Raw genomic sequence first — 16,095 nt, 5'->3', positions numbered from 1 at the left:
AGAGTGTACTCGCGTTGTGGACCCGCCTATAGGTCACATTACTACCGCGCTCTTTAAATAACAAAAAAAAAATTCCATCAAAAATTACATTTGCTATTTAAACAACGTGTTGCAGGGCGTGAAAATGAAAACTGCGTCGAGCTGAAACTAGCAAAACACACTTGCGCGGGTGTATGAAAGGGCCCATAGTGAGGATTTATTAAAGGGCACCTATGATGTAAAATAAGTCTCTGATGTCCCCAGAGTATGTATGTGAAGTTTTAGCTCAAAATACCCAACAGACCATTTTTTACAGCATGTTTAAATTGTAATTTTTGGGGGCTCAGAAAAATGCGCTGTTTTAGTGTGTATCCCTTTAAATGCAAATGAACTGCTGCTGCATGACACAGGGGGCGGAGCCTCACGAGCTCAGAGCCAGGACAACCTCATCTGATCATGGTTGCCAGATTGGGCGGTTTACCTGGCAAAAATGGGTTTGGGCGGGTGGATAAAAATTGGGCTGGTTTCGGATCAGTTCGGCGGGTTTTTATTGCCGAAACACCAGCACTTCAGATCCTGCGACCCAGTGTTCAGCAGGCAGCAGTCTCACTCACTCATTCACACACACACACCCACACTACGTGCCCCGGGCCCTAACCTCACATTAGGGGTGTCGCAATATACCGGTATTAACGATAATCGTGATATTCAAAGCATGAAATATCGACATCGTGTTAATTTAGAGCAATACAATATACCGGTATTGGCGATATTGGCGTTTTCTAGACGCAGCGCTCGTCCGCGCCCGCGCAGCTAGAGTGAAACACTCTGTCCACACCCGAAAAAAGTAAGCTGAGCTCGCCAGTATTAACAACAGAGTTCTTCGGCTTCAAAGAAAACAGCACCTTAGAGGTGGTCGCACACCGGACGAGAAGCGCAGCGCCACGTCTTTAAAATTCGAACTCATTCTGTATGAGTGGTACACACACCGGACGAGAAGCGCAGCGCCACGTCTTTAAAATTCGAACACATTCTGTATGAGTGTACACACACCGGACGAGAAGCACAGCGCGGTTCTATTCGGCGTCTGTCCGCGGCGCCCAGCAACGGCTCAGGACCTTGTTCAAAATCCTGCCGCGACACAGAGCGCAGAAAAAAGTGTTCAGATCACAGACTCAGCAACTATTGTATTTAATTGTACAGTATAATCATAACATAGTACAGACATTATCTCAATTCCATAATGTCCTTAAACATAATGATATTGCTGGCCATAAACTGAGAAAGTGCGTGTCCGGTGTGCAATACCTCGAGTTGTCATAGACGCGACGCGGCTATTATTTTACTAGTCATCATGGAATGGGAAACGTGACATTAACTGTTACAGGGGGTTTCTGTGTTCATATATTTAATAAAGGGTGATTATTAAAATTAAGAACCCCGTTTTCTTTACTCATCTTATTTTTGTATTTGTATTTGCACTTGATTTTTTTATTCAAATCTGCTATCTGCATGACTTTATTGGCGCCAGTGCAACAACAGGTTTAAGAGCTTTTCAGTTCTTCAGGAAACCTTCAGACAGTGTTTGGCTTCAGTTTGAAACCAGATAAACTTCACATGCTTGTCTTCCTTCACAAAAATTTGCCATAGATTGAGTACCCCCCCATAGATTCTATAGATATCGCGATATATCGATATCGTGAATTCTTTTGGCCACAATAACCGTGGTGTGAAAAATCTAACATCGTGACAGCCCTACCTCACATCAGACACTCCCTCCCACTACCTTCAATGATGCACGCACCTGCCCCTCAAACAACAGCACACTAGATCGCAGGGTTTTCAAACTTACTTAGCTAGCTGACTGACATTGCGGTTTCATGACAACTCTCTCTGGGTCAGCGGCAGCGCCAACACAGATTTGAATGTTGCGATATGATTTTGTCAAATGTTTAAGACAGACGAAATGGAATAAGATCGCGTGGGTGTTTGAATCGAGATCAGTCCTTTAAAGATGAATCGTGCAGCTCTTTAATGACACATTTCATCCTGAAATGTTTTTGAAACGAAAGTGGCTAACTTCTGTCAACCTCATCAGAAATAAAGCAATTTAATTTGAATTAATATCTGTAATATTCTGTAATAAAAAAAAATTGATTTTAAAATCATTAAAAAAAGAAAAAAAAAAGTGATATCTAGGTGAATCGATTTTTTTTCTCCCAGCCCTTATATGCATGTTTCATGTTGCCATTTGAAATAATTGAAATGTTAAAGTGGGTTATTTTTTTATGTCCATAGGCTATATCCACTCAGTGTTTTTATGTTACTGAATGCTTCCAAGCGACTTTTATTGACAATAAACAGACTCATCGATAGCCTAAGTTGATCGCATTATTTTCCGTAACATAATAGAATAGTCTGACTGAGGTACAGCCTACTTCTGCGTTCATTTGATTTTAATATTGTTTCTAAAATTGGATAGGCTAAGTCGAAAAATGGGTCATTTTAAAGCTTGTTAGTGATTTCAATGTGTTTAAACGAGAAAAAAGCCACAAAAAAAAAATTGGGCGTTTTTTTGTGCATTCTCGCGGTTTTTGACGAGGTTTTGGGCTGGAAAACCTAGCTGGCATCTGGCAACCCTGCATCTGATAATATCAGAACAGAAACTCTCAGTTGCGGTGTTCATTTCGACTCAGAGTCGGACAATAATGCCCACAGAGCCAGAGAATATATGCTGTATGGAGATAGAACAGGAATAGTTTAGTTTAATTATGGTTATAACTTATTTGTCATCTGCTTTTATCCACTATTAATACAAGCCTGCTGTAGCAGACCCTGTCCGAATGATGACCAAAATATACTGACGAGTTCAGTGAAGTTTATTGTACATCACACAAAAGATGAGCATTAGTTTTACTCCAGAGAATCACTGTAAGAGCTGAATAAACACAGTATAAGAAGTGCGCAATGCATTAAAGTCTTATCCATAAACTCTCTCTCTCTCCCTTTTATTATCATCAACATACACAGTGAAGGACACAAAACACTCGTTACAACTAACAGTAAACAAATATAAACACACCTTTTCAATGACTCGATGAGCTGTCATAAAGTGCGCACTTTCATTTCTGCCGTGGTCAGTAACGTTAGGCCTGTCGCTCCGGAGACCGTAAGCTGGATCACAAACAGTTGGTGAGATCCATTCTCCAGTAACAACGAGAGTAAATGAAGACTGCTATGTTCATTCTTACATCCAACAACAAAACACCTCAATCGCTTAGGAGACATTCTTGTCTACAGCGGCTCAAGCGTCAAAACAATGGAGGACTCTGTGTCCAGGTCACTCAGGGCGGGGCTATGCTAAAACTGAAGTGTCAATCAACAGTCGTGGGAGGGGCCTGTGCAAAGTGACATCACATTGCACCAAATCTGAGAACAGCTTGTTCTCAGACAGTGCTTATGATTTATGGGGATTATAAAAAAGCACTGGGTGGATTTTTATCATTATAGGGTGGTTGTGTACACACACTGCCAACACACATTTATGTTCAAACACCATGTAAAAGTGAATTTTTCATAATAGGTGGCCTTTAAACATATAGCAGTTTGTAAAATGAATGCCTTGATATTGTGTTCATGCATTAAAATATGACATATTTCTATTTCCATTTTGTTTTTAATAGTTGTAACATCAACTACAGCAACAGCACTTACTCCAGATACCACTGCAAACTCTCTGAATCCAGGTGTGTATGAACATCATCTTCATTTGTCCGACTCATGGAGTTTTCTAAAATCAGTATCTGAACACACGCACACTCTTTTACCACCCTGTGCACAGGTCTCACCACAACACACACACACGCACACCAATAAGGTCAAGCATGAACACACAGCACTCCGTGACAGAATCCCACCACCGCACACGAGGGCCTATAAGCCTGAAGCCTCGGCTCCTATAACGAGATACAAAATTAACAAAATGGTCTCCAAATAAACAAAACAAATAACAACAACAACTGAAACTTAAAGTTACAGAAGAAATTCTTCTGTAACCACGCTGAGGTTAAGAATTGGGCACCAAAACTGGGTGGATATTCACTCCACTTTCATACTTCACCAGCAACCCAGCGATCACATAAACAATGCTGGAAAGCAGGTGTCACAATACACATGAACCGAGCACACATGCTCGTCACAGGAGAAATCAGGGTAGACGAAACAAACAAAAGAGATACAGCAATGGCACTGAAGAACAATAAAGTAAATGTACAAAAAGCAAAGAAAGCAAAACACGAACCGAGCGCACACGCGCTGACGAGCGAGTTGTCCAGGAGAAATCAGGATCAACAAAGCAGCAGCATCAAATAGTGTTGCCCCACAGGCCTCACTGAACACACGGTACCCAAGAACAGATTATTCCTGTTAAAATTTAAACAGAAGATTACTCCCAACGTAACTATGAATGAACGTTGCGCAGTAGCGGTAGTTACACGTACCTTCATTTCTTAGCGGGTCGCAAGTCCAAGTCTCGCACACAGAAGACTATCGCCATGCCAACAAAAGCACAGTAATGCAGGAGGGGCATATGAACAGCCGCCGCCAACAACCCCCAGCAACAAACCATCCGCCATAATGCTATAAACCAAATGACTGTTACATAAAGTCACAAATCTATGTGCTAACTAGTTAGCCAAACGCATACCTCAAGCGGAAGGGATTAAGCAAACCGGAATGGGTGTTCCCCGGCAATGACGCCCAGGCGGTGACCACACACACACAAACGGTGCATTCAAATCCCTTTTTATACGCTCCCTCATGGAATATAATTGGACACTACATTACCCACGAGCATTAAATTAATTAAAACGAAACTCGGTACGTCCCACCACATGTGGTCAAAGGGACAATTTACGGGACAAGCCGGATTCACCATATCTTTATGTACACAATAATAATCTTTTACATTATAATCCTTTTTGTTTACATTTTTGGCATTGACTGCTGCACTTCCCTGTGTGTTTAATAAGCAGTGTGTGTAGTAAGCAGAGTGTGTGTAATAAGCAGTGTGTGTAATAAGTGTACGCGCGTTGTGGATAACAAACTTTTTTAAACAAAACTTTAAATAACAAAATAAAATATTGCACCATTGACTTTAGAGCAGGTTTCAGTTGGTCAATGGCTCAGTCTATTTCAGTTCCTCAAAATAGCAACGCACCGACAACGCGCCTGAACACACACCTCGTGCTCGTTCATACAGACCAGCAACCCATGGGTGCACGGATGGGCACAAATGTATTTGCTATTTAAACAAAGTGTCGCAGGACGTGAAAATGAAAACTGTGTCTGGCTGAAACTTACGGTGGCCGAGAGAGCTCAACGCGCTGCAAATGAAGAAAACGCATGCAAACAGAAAAAAAAACGCATGCAAACAGAAAAAAACACATGCAAACAGAAAAAAACACATGCAAATAGAAAAAAAACCACCAGCGAATAAGAAAACATCTTCATCAGTTTTACGATCACGTGCGTCCCAATACTCACAACACAACCAAATACGGAAACGCGCTGCAAATACTGAAACGCGCTGCAAAAGTTCACAACACAATCAAATACAGAAACGCGCTGCAAATAGAACAGAACACAACGGAAATGTTTCCAGGGAACGCAATAAGTGACGGACCCGGCTAGGACGTGCTTACAGCTGTCTACTTTTATTATTTTTTTATTTTGTATTTTTTTGCAAAACATACAAAGATGACACGTTTATGACATACAACTTTGTATACAATATAGGCCTACAAAATGTATATTTGCGATATGTTCAATGCCATAAGAATACTAAAAAGAACAATGAGCTGAAGACTAAAATAAATAAATGAATAAAAAAGATAGAGAAAAAGAAAGAGGAAAATACATTAATCTATACATCAGTTACATTGAACACATTTTGTCATGTTATGTTAAAATAGGTTTCATAAGAAATGTTAGAATGTAGCTATAGGTCCAAATATGAGACGGCAAGTTGTAAAGTTGAGACACTCACACAAAGATAACACATATTTTAAAAACTTTGTTGTATAAAATGTATATTTATTTGCAACAGTTATGTTAACAGCATTAATACTATATTTCTGGTAAGAACAGCTGATGGACACGCACTGCGTTGTCATGGGAACATCCCAGGTGAAAATAATGAGGAAATTACATTGTCTTTCGTTGCTCCCTTCATCAACATAATGGCACACAACAAGTGCCCCGCTCCCTCCAAAGTGCCCAATTAAAGGGCTCTGCCGTCTGGCCTTTTAAGAGAGTAGGGCATAGGTAAAGCCAGAGCCCGCGTCTCTCTGGTAAAGCTCGCGAGCCGTCCGTCCGTCACTTATTGGGTTCCCCGGAAACATTTCCGTTGTGTTCTGTTCTATTTGCAGCGCGTTTTTGTATTTGGTTGTGTTGTGAACTTTTGCAGCGCGTTTCTGTATTTGGTTGTGTTGTGAACTTTTGCAGAGCGTTTCTGTATTTGGTTGTGTAGTGAGTATTTGGAGCACACATGTGTTGTGAAACTGATGATGTTTTCTTAATTTGCGGGTGTTTTTTCTATTTGCATGTGTTTTCTTCAGTTGCAGCGCGTTGAGCTCTCTCGGCCACCGTAGAAACTAGCAAAACACACTTGCGTCTCGCCTGGCGCTGTATTGCGTGAAGATTTATTAAACATACAGCAGTTTGTAAAATTAATGCCTTGACATTGTGTTCATGCATTAAAATATGACATATTTCTGTTTCCATCTTGTTTTTAACAGTTGTAACATCAACTACAGCAACAACACTTACTCCAGATACCACAGCAAACTCTCTGAATCCAGGTGTGTATGTTTATCATCTTCATTTGACCGACTCATGGAGTTTTCTAGAATCATCAATCTTCCCTGAAGTTGTCCGAGCAGCTGATCACAGATTTTGACTCAAGCCATGTTTAATTTGTAATCTACATCACTTTCTAATTAAATTCTCTTGTACATCACCAACAACCCATAAACATGAAAACTAATATTGTTAGTAATACATGTTAGTGAACATATGAGGTACAGTCTGTTAGTGTGCGGATGCTTCAGCACATATAAACAACTCTCTGGACTACTTGTTGGTGGAGGGCAGAGGGGGCGGAGTTTAGGGATAGGGATAGGGACCAATCGGGTTGCAGCCTCAACAAGGGGGTGGGGGGAATATTGTAGTGAAAATGACCTCAGAGGACGTCAGTATTAAAGGTGCTGTAACTTTTTTCACTCTACTAAAGCATAAAAATACCATAATATGTTTGCAGATATTTAGGAAACATGCTGAGTTCAAAACACTCGTTTCTCTGAAAAACACTTCTACTGCCAGTTATTTACTTATTATTAATATTCAGTCTGTTTTTGTTTTAGTCTGTGTGACTCCGCCCACTGCCAGTTCAGTCAATAGTATTCCCACACCCCGGGATGCCAGATAGCAGGAAAACACAGTGTATCGCAGCCATCAAACAAACTGGGTCAGAGATCGCAGATTCTATACAACCTAAAAAGCCTCGGTATCCATCTAAACATCTCTATGAACAAGAGCTTATTAAAACACGGATAAATCAACTCATCAACTTACAGTGTGTAAGTCTCCTCGGCTTTCATTGTCAATTGCGCTCGTTCTGTTGCGTGTCCTCAAACTGGCGACCGCCCGTAAGCGTCGAGTCTGAGGAGGCGGGGAAACAACGATCTCTGATATTATGAACATAACTCATCCCATGTTAGTGTGAGCAGCTTTCAGCACTGATACTGTAGCTCTGGACTACAGCAGCTTGTAAAATAAATGCCTTGATATTGTGTCCATGCATTAAAATATTATATATTTCTATTTCCATTTTGTTTTTAACAGTTGTAACATCAACTACAGCAACAACACTTACTCCAGATATCACAGCAAACTCTCCGAATCCAGACAGCACAGAAAACTCTCTGAATCCAGGTGTGTGTGAACATCATCTTCATTTGACCGACTCGTTGTTCGAGCAGCTGATCACAGATTTTGACTCAAGCCATGTTTAATTTGTAATCTACATCACTTTCTAATTCCATACTCTTGTACATCACCAACAATCATAAACATGAAAACTAATACCGTAATGTAAAAAGTAACTGTCATTAAATGTCAGACACATCATTCTCATCCAGACAATCCTAAACAATCATGTCACATTCATTTAGTGAACATATGAGGTACAGTCTGTTAGTGTACAGATGGCTTTTATTATATATCAATTTCTATAAAATCATCATCACAAGCATCAAGGATAATTATGCTATTAAATGTGCCATTTTTATGTATTTGGTTAAACAGTAATATAGTCCTGCTAATGGTGTCTCTCTATACTCTCTCTCAGGGATTGTGTTTGCGATTGTTGTTGCCGCTTCATTCGCTCTTCTCCTTCTGGCTCTTATTCTCTGGGCGATTCGTAAAAAAAGAGCAGGTGAGTTTTTCATATTTTGTAACAACAGATAAAAACATCTGATAAAACAAATATGTAATTTAGACAAATGTCTTTCTCTAAAAGTGAAGAGAAATCAATGAGTTAAGAAAAATAATGTTTCTATTCTACAGCAATAGATTCTTCTAGACTCTTTTAAAAACTGATTGTCATCTGCATTAGAGACTGTGTGTGTGTTTGATCATAAACTTTCCCGTGACATTATGTTTCAGGCAACAGAAGAGGGACTGGTGACTCTGTGGTAAGTATTGCAGGTTGATCCATGAGTTATTAATGTTCATAAGGACTGACCCTGAAATATGACACTCTTATTACTCAGATTATAAAATGTCAGGGTTCTCAGCAGACAGTTCTGTCAGTCTCGTCTTAGTTTAATGTGTCTTTGTTTGTGTTGTGTTTGAACACATGACTCTGTCTTTATTTGTCTTGGCCATGTGTTCCTCTTGTCCCGCCTCCTAGTTTCCAGTGACCACACACTCTTGTTTAGTCGTTGATGAGTCCTCGTCAGTCTGAGTGTGTGGTCACCTGTTCTTTGTCTGAGGGGCTGTTCACACAACACCGTTTTCAACCAAAAACGTAAAACCTTTTATGCGTTTTGGCCGTTCATTTACACGACAACTGCGTTTTGGGTCCCTGAAAACACAAAGTTTTGAAAACGCTCTCCGTGTAAAACAGCAAAAACGTGAATCTCTGAAGATGATGAGGTCATGCACGTGCGTATTACGTGTTCAGCCTATAGTGTTTCATCGCCATCTAGTGGCCTGGCAGCAGAATACAGCGTTTTTAGTCATTTTCGCAGGGAAATATTTCGAGGGAAATATTATTGATGGATGGCATTTAATTGCTTGAATTTTTCCATATTTCCATTGATGTTTAGGAGCAGACAGATGATGTGACTTATACTGAAGTCGCTGCGTTCAGTAAAAAACGAGGCAAAAAGAACAAGGTGAGCGAACACTTCCTCGATGTTGTCTAGCTTCTCTCAACAGGATTTTTCTATATTTTCCTCTTATATGCAGTTCTTCTTGATTTGTGTGATTATATGCAGTTCTTCATGAATTGAGCTCAAACAACATGCTGTAATAATCGTGGGTTGAAACAACTGTGATGTTCATTCAGGTTCGCTGTGATGATAAAGTGACTTATGCTTCCATCAGAGGAGCAAAAGCTGGAGCTCAGGAGAACTGCAGTCAACTTTATGCCTCTGTGAACAAGAACAAATCAGTCAAATAATTATACAAAACCCACATGAGCAGAGGAATATCAGTCTAATATAACTCAATCCTAATGGGTTCATTCATTGTTAATACTTTCATTGTCTTTTAAATGTTAACAAACAAATTGTAATGAATTGTTGTCTTTTGTCCTCTTTGTGTTCTGGCTTTGAGTTCTAGCGCTTCCAGAACTGTTTTAATAACCTTTGGTCTACTTTTAATTTAGCAATGTGGAACTAGTGTGACTACATATTTTCAGTAGTATTTTCAGAGCGGTGAACTCACTGTTGAGGTTTGGAAACATGTTACTGTGAGAACTAGTTTAACCACACGTTTTTAGAGAAACATGTGGGGTTAATGAAGAAAGAAAGAAGAGGAACTGACATCTTAACCCACACAGAACTGGTCATCTCTGAACCCAGTTTGGACTGAACCTGCTAAAACAAAAATAACTTATTTAATGGAAAATACAAGTATTTGTCTGGTACCTTTTATTGGATGCTGAATAAGACAAAACATTTTAAAATGTACTAATTATTCAGTCCCATAAGTACATAAAAACAGTTATTTGTACATAATCGCATTAATAACCTTATTAATATTGCAAGAGTAAATTAACTTCCATAAATTGCAGATCCTTTATGTATTCCTTAACATGTTTTCAGATGAGAAGTTTATTTATGTATAATCTTATTACTCTTTTAGGGCTGCACGATTAATCGCACTTTCCATGTAATCGCACTTAAATCGAGATCGCTTAGGCTATCGCGATTGTGAAATCGCAAAGGCTGCGATTATTTTTTATGCACAGTTTGTCATTGATGTACGGCTCTGTAAACGCTGCTCACTCTGAAAGGACTGTGAGTTTGAGTCACTTATAACGTGCATTTGAAAAAACAACATCAGAAGTCAAACATCTTTCCAAAACATGAGAAGCATTTATGAACCTCTTGTCCAACAACAGACAACATTTAATAACATGCATTTACTCCAAACTCACTTCATAACGACAGCTGAGCTCATCCTTCTGTACGATGATGTGCTTCTTACACAGAATAAGGCAGTCGTGTATTTATAAGTAATATTTAATCAAAGCGTTTCAATCTTCTGTTTATTCAGCTACAGCGATAGGGATTTCCTGGAATGATGCGCATTATTGTACTTCTGCAGCAGGGCATATTTTTCGTGTTTGCATGAAAGCGCCCTCTGGCGTTCAAATGGGGCATATTTGGGTCAAAATCACCATAAAGTGCCTTTGAGACTTCACAATTTCCACAAAAAAATCTGAGATTTTCCATTTAACTTCATATGTGTTGTGTTAAGGAGACATTAGGCTGTTAGAAATGCATATTGGTCAAGCTCCAGCACTTTTTATAAATTAACTGCAAGCTGACAATATACGAGCAAACCATAAAATATGTCCACCCTGTCATGGACAAACTCATAGTAGAATAAATACATTTTCATTGCATAGTGATTATAAAATGTAGATCTGAGGAAAGAGAATGTGTCCCTTTCCCAACAAAACATTTTAGTTAATGGTAAAAGTATTTTGATAATAATGAAGTTACTGCTTAAATATGTATTGCCCAATAAAATATGCGATAGTTGCACATTCTATTCTAAATAAAATCTAACAACAAAGATATTTAGTCAAAATTTAAAACCATACTAACTGGCCCTCATTTGTTTATTAAGAAATCACACACAAGGTTTTGTTAACTTGTTAAAATAATTAGTTTATTTTCATCATAAAAGTTGAACATGACAGGGTGGACAACAAAATGACAGGGTGGAACTTGGCATGACAGGGTGGACAAATGCTTTAATGGGTGAACTAGAATGGGGGAACATTTTATAAACAACAGGACCTTCAAGAAACCCTTAACCAATATAGAAGAAGGAGGGGCCTGGCTCAGGCTGATTTTCAGGAGTTGCAAATGTCCAGGGTGGACATTTTTGGGCTAAAGTTAGTATTTAATGAGCACATGGTGTGCAGCAGTAAGCAAAGTGATTCACTGTTGAAGCTGACTGTGCACTGTTTAAAATGTATATTTAGAATTTCTGAAAAGTTTTTAATATTTCACAATGACAGGGTGGACATGTTAAGCTTGACAACACGCAACTACAAACACAATATGATGAAAATTAGGAAATATAAGTGTAGATACTTTCTGTGTGTGTTGCAGATGTTTTAACCTCCACTGAAGAAAGACCAAATGGGGGAGGGGATGTCACTGAGTACATCAGTTGGTTTCTTAAAGGGGAGTTTACCCCATTATGACAGGGTGGACAGCAACTTCAGGGACACATGCAAACTGCTTAATATTATTATGAAAATAAAATATAAATAATCTAAATGACTTGTTTTATTAAATAACTTGCTGAGGACAATAAGTACATTAAAAAAGTATTTAAATTTTATGTCATTTAACCACTTTTTACACTCACTGAAGTTAGCTGAGCAGCGTGCGGGACATGCCAAAATCACATACATCCAATTAAAGAAAATGGTATAAAATCAGAAAAACACATTTCAAGAGATGTATCATTGTACTTGTATGTGTGTAAGTGTTTGGCCATTTATAATAAAACCTCAGAATTTCATTATTTTGCATTATGTTCATGATGACTGAGTGATTCTTATGAGGACTTATAGCACTTTATAGTGATATTGACCCATTTACTACCAATCAGCCGCACTCCACTGACAAGCTGTCCATAAAATAATCGCAAATCGCGTGCGGTTCAGCCTTACTTTTAATTCTTTTTATAACTGTATCCACTGTATGTCCAACTGATTGCACTGTATTCCTCCTTTTGATTCTAAACTAAACTCAAATGGCACTGAGAATTGGGTAAGAGACAAACATAAACCACTTAATTGGGGAACTTGAGAGATGAAACCCTGCTGATGGCCTGGGTCTGTGGTTTAGTAGTTACTTTGAGTTTGACATGTCAATTAAACTCGAGGTTCTGTGGGTGCGGACTGGATCGACTCCATTCCTAGAGCTTCCCAACAAATGGGTTTTTGGGGTTTGGACTGATGGGTTAGTGAACCCGAGGTTATCCCGTGAGTCAGTCCTAGAGCTCCTTTTAGGGAAAAATCGGGTTCATTGGAGACGTCCAATAGATTTTATAGGCGAAAGAACACCTCAGACACAGTGTAATCACAATGGGAAAATCTCCGGTAAAACTGGGAGTTGTGAAAAATATGATACACCGGTGTTTTGCCAGATGAGAAGTTTATTAATGTATCATCTTTTTACTCTTTTAATTCATTTTATTACTGTATCATATATCTCTTTTAATTTCTTTTATAACTGTTTTTATTTTCCTTAGTTTTATTTTGTGATTAGTTTAATTCCTTTCTGTGTAAAGCACTTTGAATTTCCATAGTGTATGAAATGTGCTAAATAAATAAACTTGCCTTGCCTATTTAATATGATTTAAGGGTGGAAAAAAATTAAGACTGAATTGAGGCTGAATGAACGTACATTTTGAAATTGTGAGAAATGCCTCTTTTTGGGTCACTGCCAGTTGTTTTGATCACATATACTAGGCTATATATTGATAGACATTTCAAACACACTGATTTGAAATAAGGTGAAATAATACGTCTTTTATTATTAATTCATGGCCTGCAGGCTAGAAAATGAGGACAGTTTTATCATTTTAGATCATTCTCATTAAATCATCTATTTTCTAAAGCAGCTCATTAACTGTCATCTTGCACTTATTATGAGAACAGGCAAAGCTTGATGATGTAGGCTAAGCGTTTATCACAATATGACAGGAATGATAATTTGGTGTTTGAACTCTTTGAATAGTTGCTTTCAGCAATGCTTGTAATGTTATATTAAATTTGTCAATAATAAAGCCTATATGTCAAACGTGTGTATTTATGGTGAAGTATATTTTCCATCATGCACATATTTTCTTGTTCAGACTCGATGCAGAAACCTCCTGAGGAACCTCTGATTGTATGGGCTCAAACCTTTACAGATACTGATGCAATGGATTCTGACAGTTTCTAGATGTGAGTTTGTGCAAATCTATGTTTGAATCTCAACCATCATTACATTTTTAAATATCCAGCTCAAAAACAGTAGGCCTTAATGCACAATCAGTGTCTGAATTCACTCACTCGTTTTCATTCACTCCTTCAAGTGCACTATATTAGTGGACTAATGTAGGGAATAGTGAATGAGGGTATAGAGGGCAGTTTCAGATATAGCCAGAGTATTTATCGGTGGAAGAAAGCATGTCTGAGAACCATTAACATCTTTCACTTCTGGTAGGATGGAACGATTCTAAATAAAATCAACCTATTCATTCCATTGTTTCAATATTCTGTGAACCTTAGATGATTCATACACATTTGTATACCTGATACGTTTTCATACATATCATTTTGTACAGTGTGGATGCTGTCAATAGATATTTTGCATTCTCAATGTCTGTTTCAGAAATTACAAAAGCATAGACGTTTACACGTAAAACATCTATTGACAGCATCAAAATGGTACAAAATGTTATGTATGAAAAAAAAACTAACATTAAAATAAGCTAAACCAATATATTTGTTTATGTTTTGGAAACAATCTTGGAAATCTAGATATATGAGGTAGCATAATTTTAAAAGTGGGATTTTCTAAACATCAAAAAGTCATGTAAATTAAAAAAATATATATATAGTTATGCCACACAGTGACACAGCAAAATCGTCTCCGTTACTAATGTAACCTCGGTTCTCTGAGAAGAGGGAATGACTATTGCGTAAGTGGGATTTTCTAAACATCGAAAAGTCATGTAAATGACCCAATATATATATAAAGTTATGCCACACAGCAAAATCCCCAGTGTTAAATGAACACTGCCCAGTGTTTATATGAGTCCACACTCAGAGTGTTATAAATAACATTGAAGCAGTGTTGAAGTTAATGAGATAATTAAGTGATTAATTGAGTTTGACCATTATTAAAGACACCTGGGGCCCTATTTTAACGATCTGAATCGCAAGTGTCAAAGCGCACAGCGCAAGTAACTTTGTGGGCGGGTCTCGGCGCTGTTGCTATTTTCCCGGCGGGATAAATGACTCTTGCGTCAGGCGCAAATCTAAAATGGATTGGTCTGAAGTAGCTTCATTATTCATAGGTGTGGTTTGGGCGTAACGTGAAATAAACCAATCAGAGCGACATCTCACATTCCCTTTAAGAGCAGGCGCTCTTGTTCTAAAGCGGATTCCTATTATAACGGCGGATTTGCCAGGCGCACGACAGGAGCGGTTCACAGCCAAGGAGAGCAACGCTCTCGTCAGGGACGTTGGGGATGGAGAAACCCACCCAAATTAACTTCGGTTAAAAAGGCGTATGATAATTTGGGTAAATGTGTAAGCTAGATGTATGCTTTTATAATAAATTATCTATCTATCTATCTATCTATCTATCTATCTATCTATCTATCTATCGTAATAATGTATGATTTGCAAAAATGAAAACTGCTGCTTCTGTGTAGATGAGAGAATCAAAGTGTATGTGCACACGCTACATTGATTAAGGCCAAGCATGCGTCCTTAAAATAGCATATGAATAACATGCGCAACGCGCCACTGACTTTAAACTATTTTTTCCTGGTTAGTGGCGCAATTGTTTTCTAAACCTGCAAAATAGCATGAAGGAACGTTTGCGTCGGAACACGCCTCCTCTTTGCGCTGAACCGCCCCGGGGAGCGCAAGTTCATTCCCTAGTTTAGCGACGTGCTTCTGTGGAGGGAAAAGTGCGCTTTGCGCGGGTGCAAACTAGGAATGATACATGCGTCAGTGTACAAAGTCAATTGCGCTGGGTGCAAGATAGGGCCCCTGATGTCAACAAGCAGAATCACTGAAGGAGAAATATCTAAATGTTAAGTCACCATTATGGTGATCAGTGTGTGTTTAGCTGGGCTCTTGATCCTTAAAGTTTTACATTTATATTTTGTTTGGCTGCTATAACTGAGTAATAACAGCCAGATGACAGGCTGATTCTTGATTTCTGTGTGTCTAAATAAAATAAAATTTCAAAGTTTTTGTATCAGAATGTAACGCAGTTCAGATGTTATGGGAAGAAGGAAGCGGGAGCCGGCATTTAAAGACTTTAATAATAAAATAAACAAATACAAAATATAAGTAAAGACATATATTAGCCCCTCACGGATGACTGCTGTCACATATAACAAAACACAAATAAAATCCAGGCCTGGCCTCACTCGATCTTCACTGTCGTCGCTCCTCCTTTTATGCATCCGCTCCTCTGTGAGAGATACGAGACCGGTGCGTCTCACAGGTGTCGCTCATTAGCAATCACGTCACCGGCCTCGCGCCATTCTCCCACGGCCCTCAGCCTCGTCCTG

At 38.7% G+C, this 16,095-nt stretch overlaps 1 protein-coding gene across 1 annotated transcript in view; it reads left to right on the top strand.

Annotated features, from left to right (window-relative positions):
* The window catches only part of LOC311288863 (uncharacterized protein), a 35,340-nt gene extending 25,196 nt beyond the window's left edge, over positions 1 to 10,144 (top strand). The window contains exons 4-10 of the mRNA XM_084406487.1: positions 3,663 to 3,725; positions 6,777 to 6,839; positions 7,882 to 7,971; positions 8,387 to 8,473; positions 8,704 to 8,732; positions 9,369 to 9,437; positions 9,611 to 10,144. Coding sequence (XP_084262613.1) covers positions 3,663 to 3,725; positions 6,777 to 6,839; positions 7,882 to 7,971; positions 8,387 to 8,473; positions 8,704 to 8,732; positions 9,369 to 9,437; positions 9,611 to 9,724 — 515 coding nt within the window. The 3' untranslated portion in view covers positions 9,725 to 10,144. The remainder of the gene's footprint in view (positions 1 to 3,662; positions 3,726 to 6,776; positions 6,840 to 7,881; positions 7,972 to 8,386; positions 8,474 to 8,703; positions 8,733 to 9,368; positions 9,438 to 9,610) is intronic.
* Positions 10,145 to 16,095: the final 5,951 nt, after the last annotated feature.

Source organism: Rutilus rutilus (genome assembly GCF_951802725.1).
Source record: "Rutilus rutilus genome assembly, chromosome: 1".
Classification (NCBI taxonomy): domain Eukaryota; kingdom Metazoa; phylum Chordata; class Actinopteri; order Cypriniformes; family Leuciscidae; genus Rutilus; species Rutilus rutilus.
Note: the sequence above shows the minus strand (reverse complement) of the source record. Positions and strands in the feature narration are given on the sequence as shown.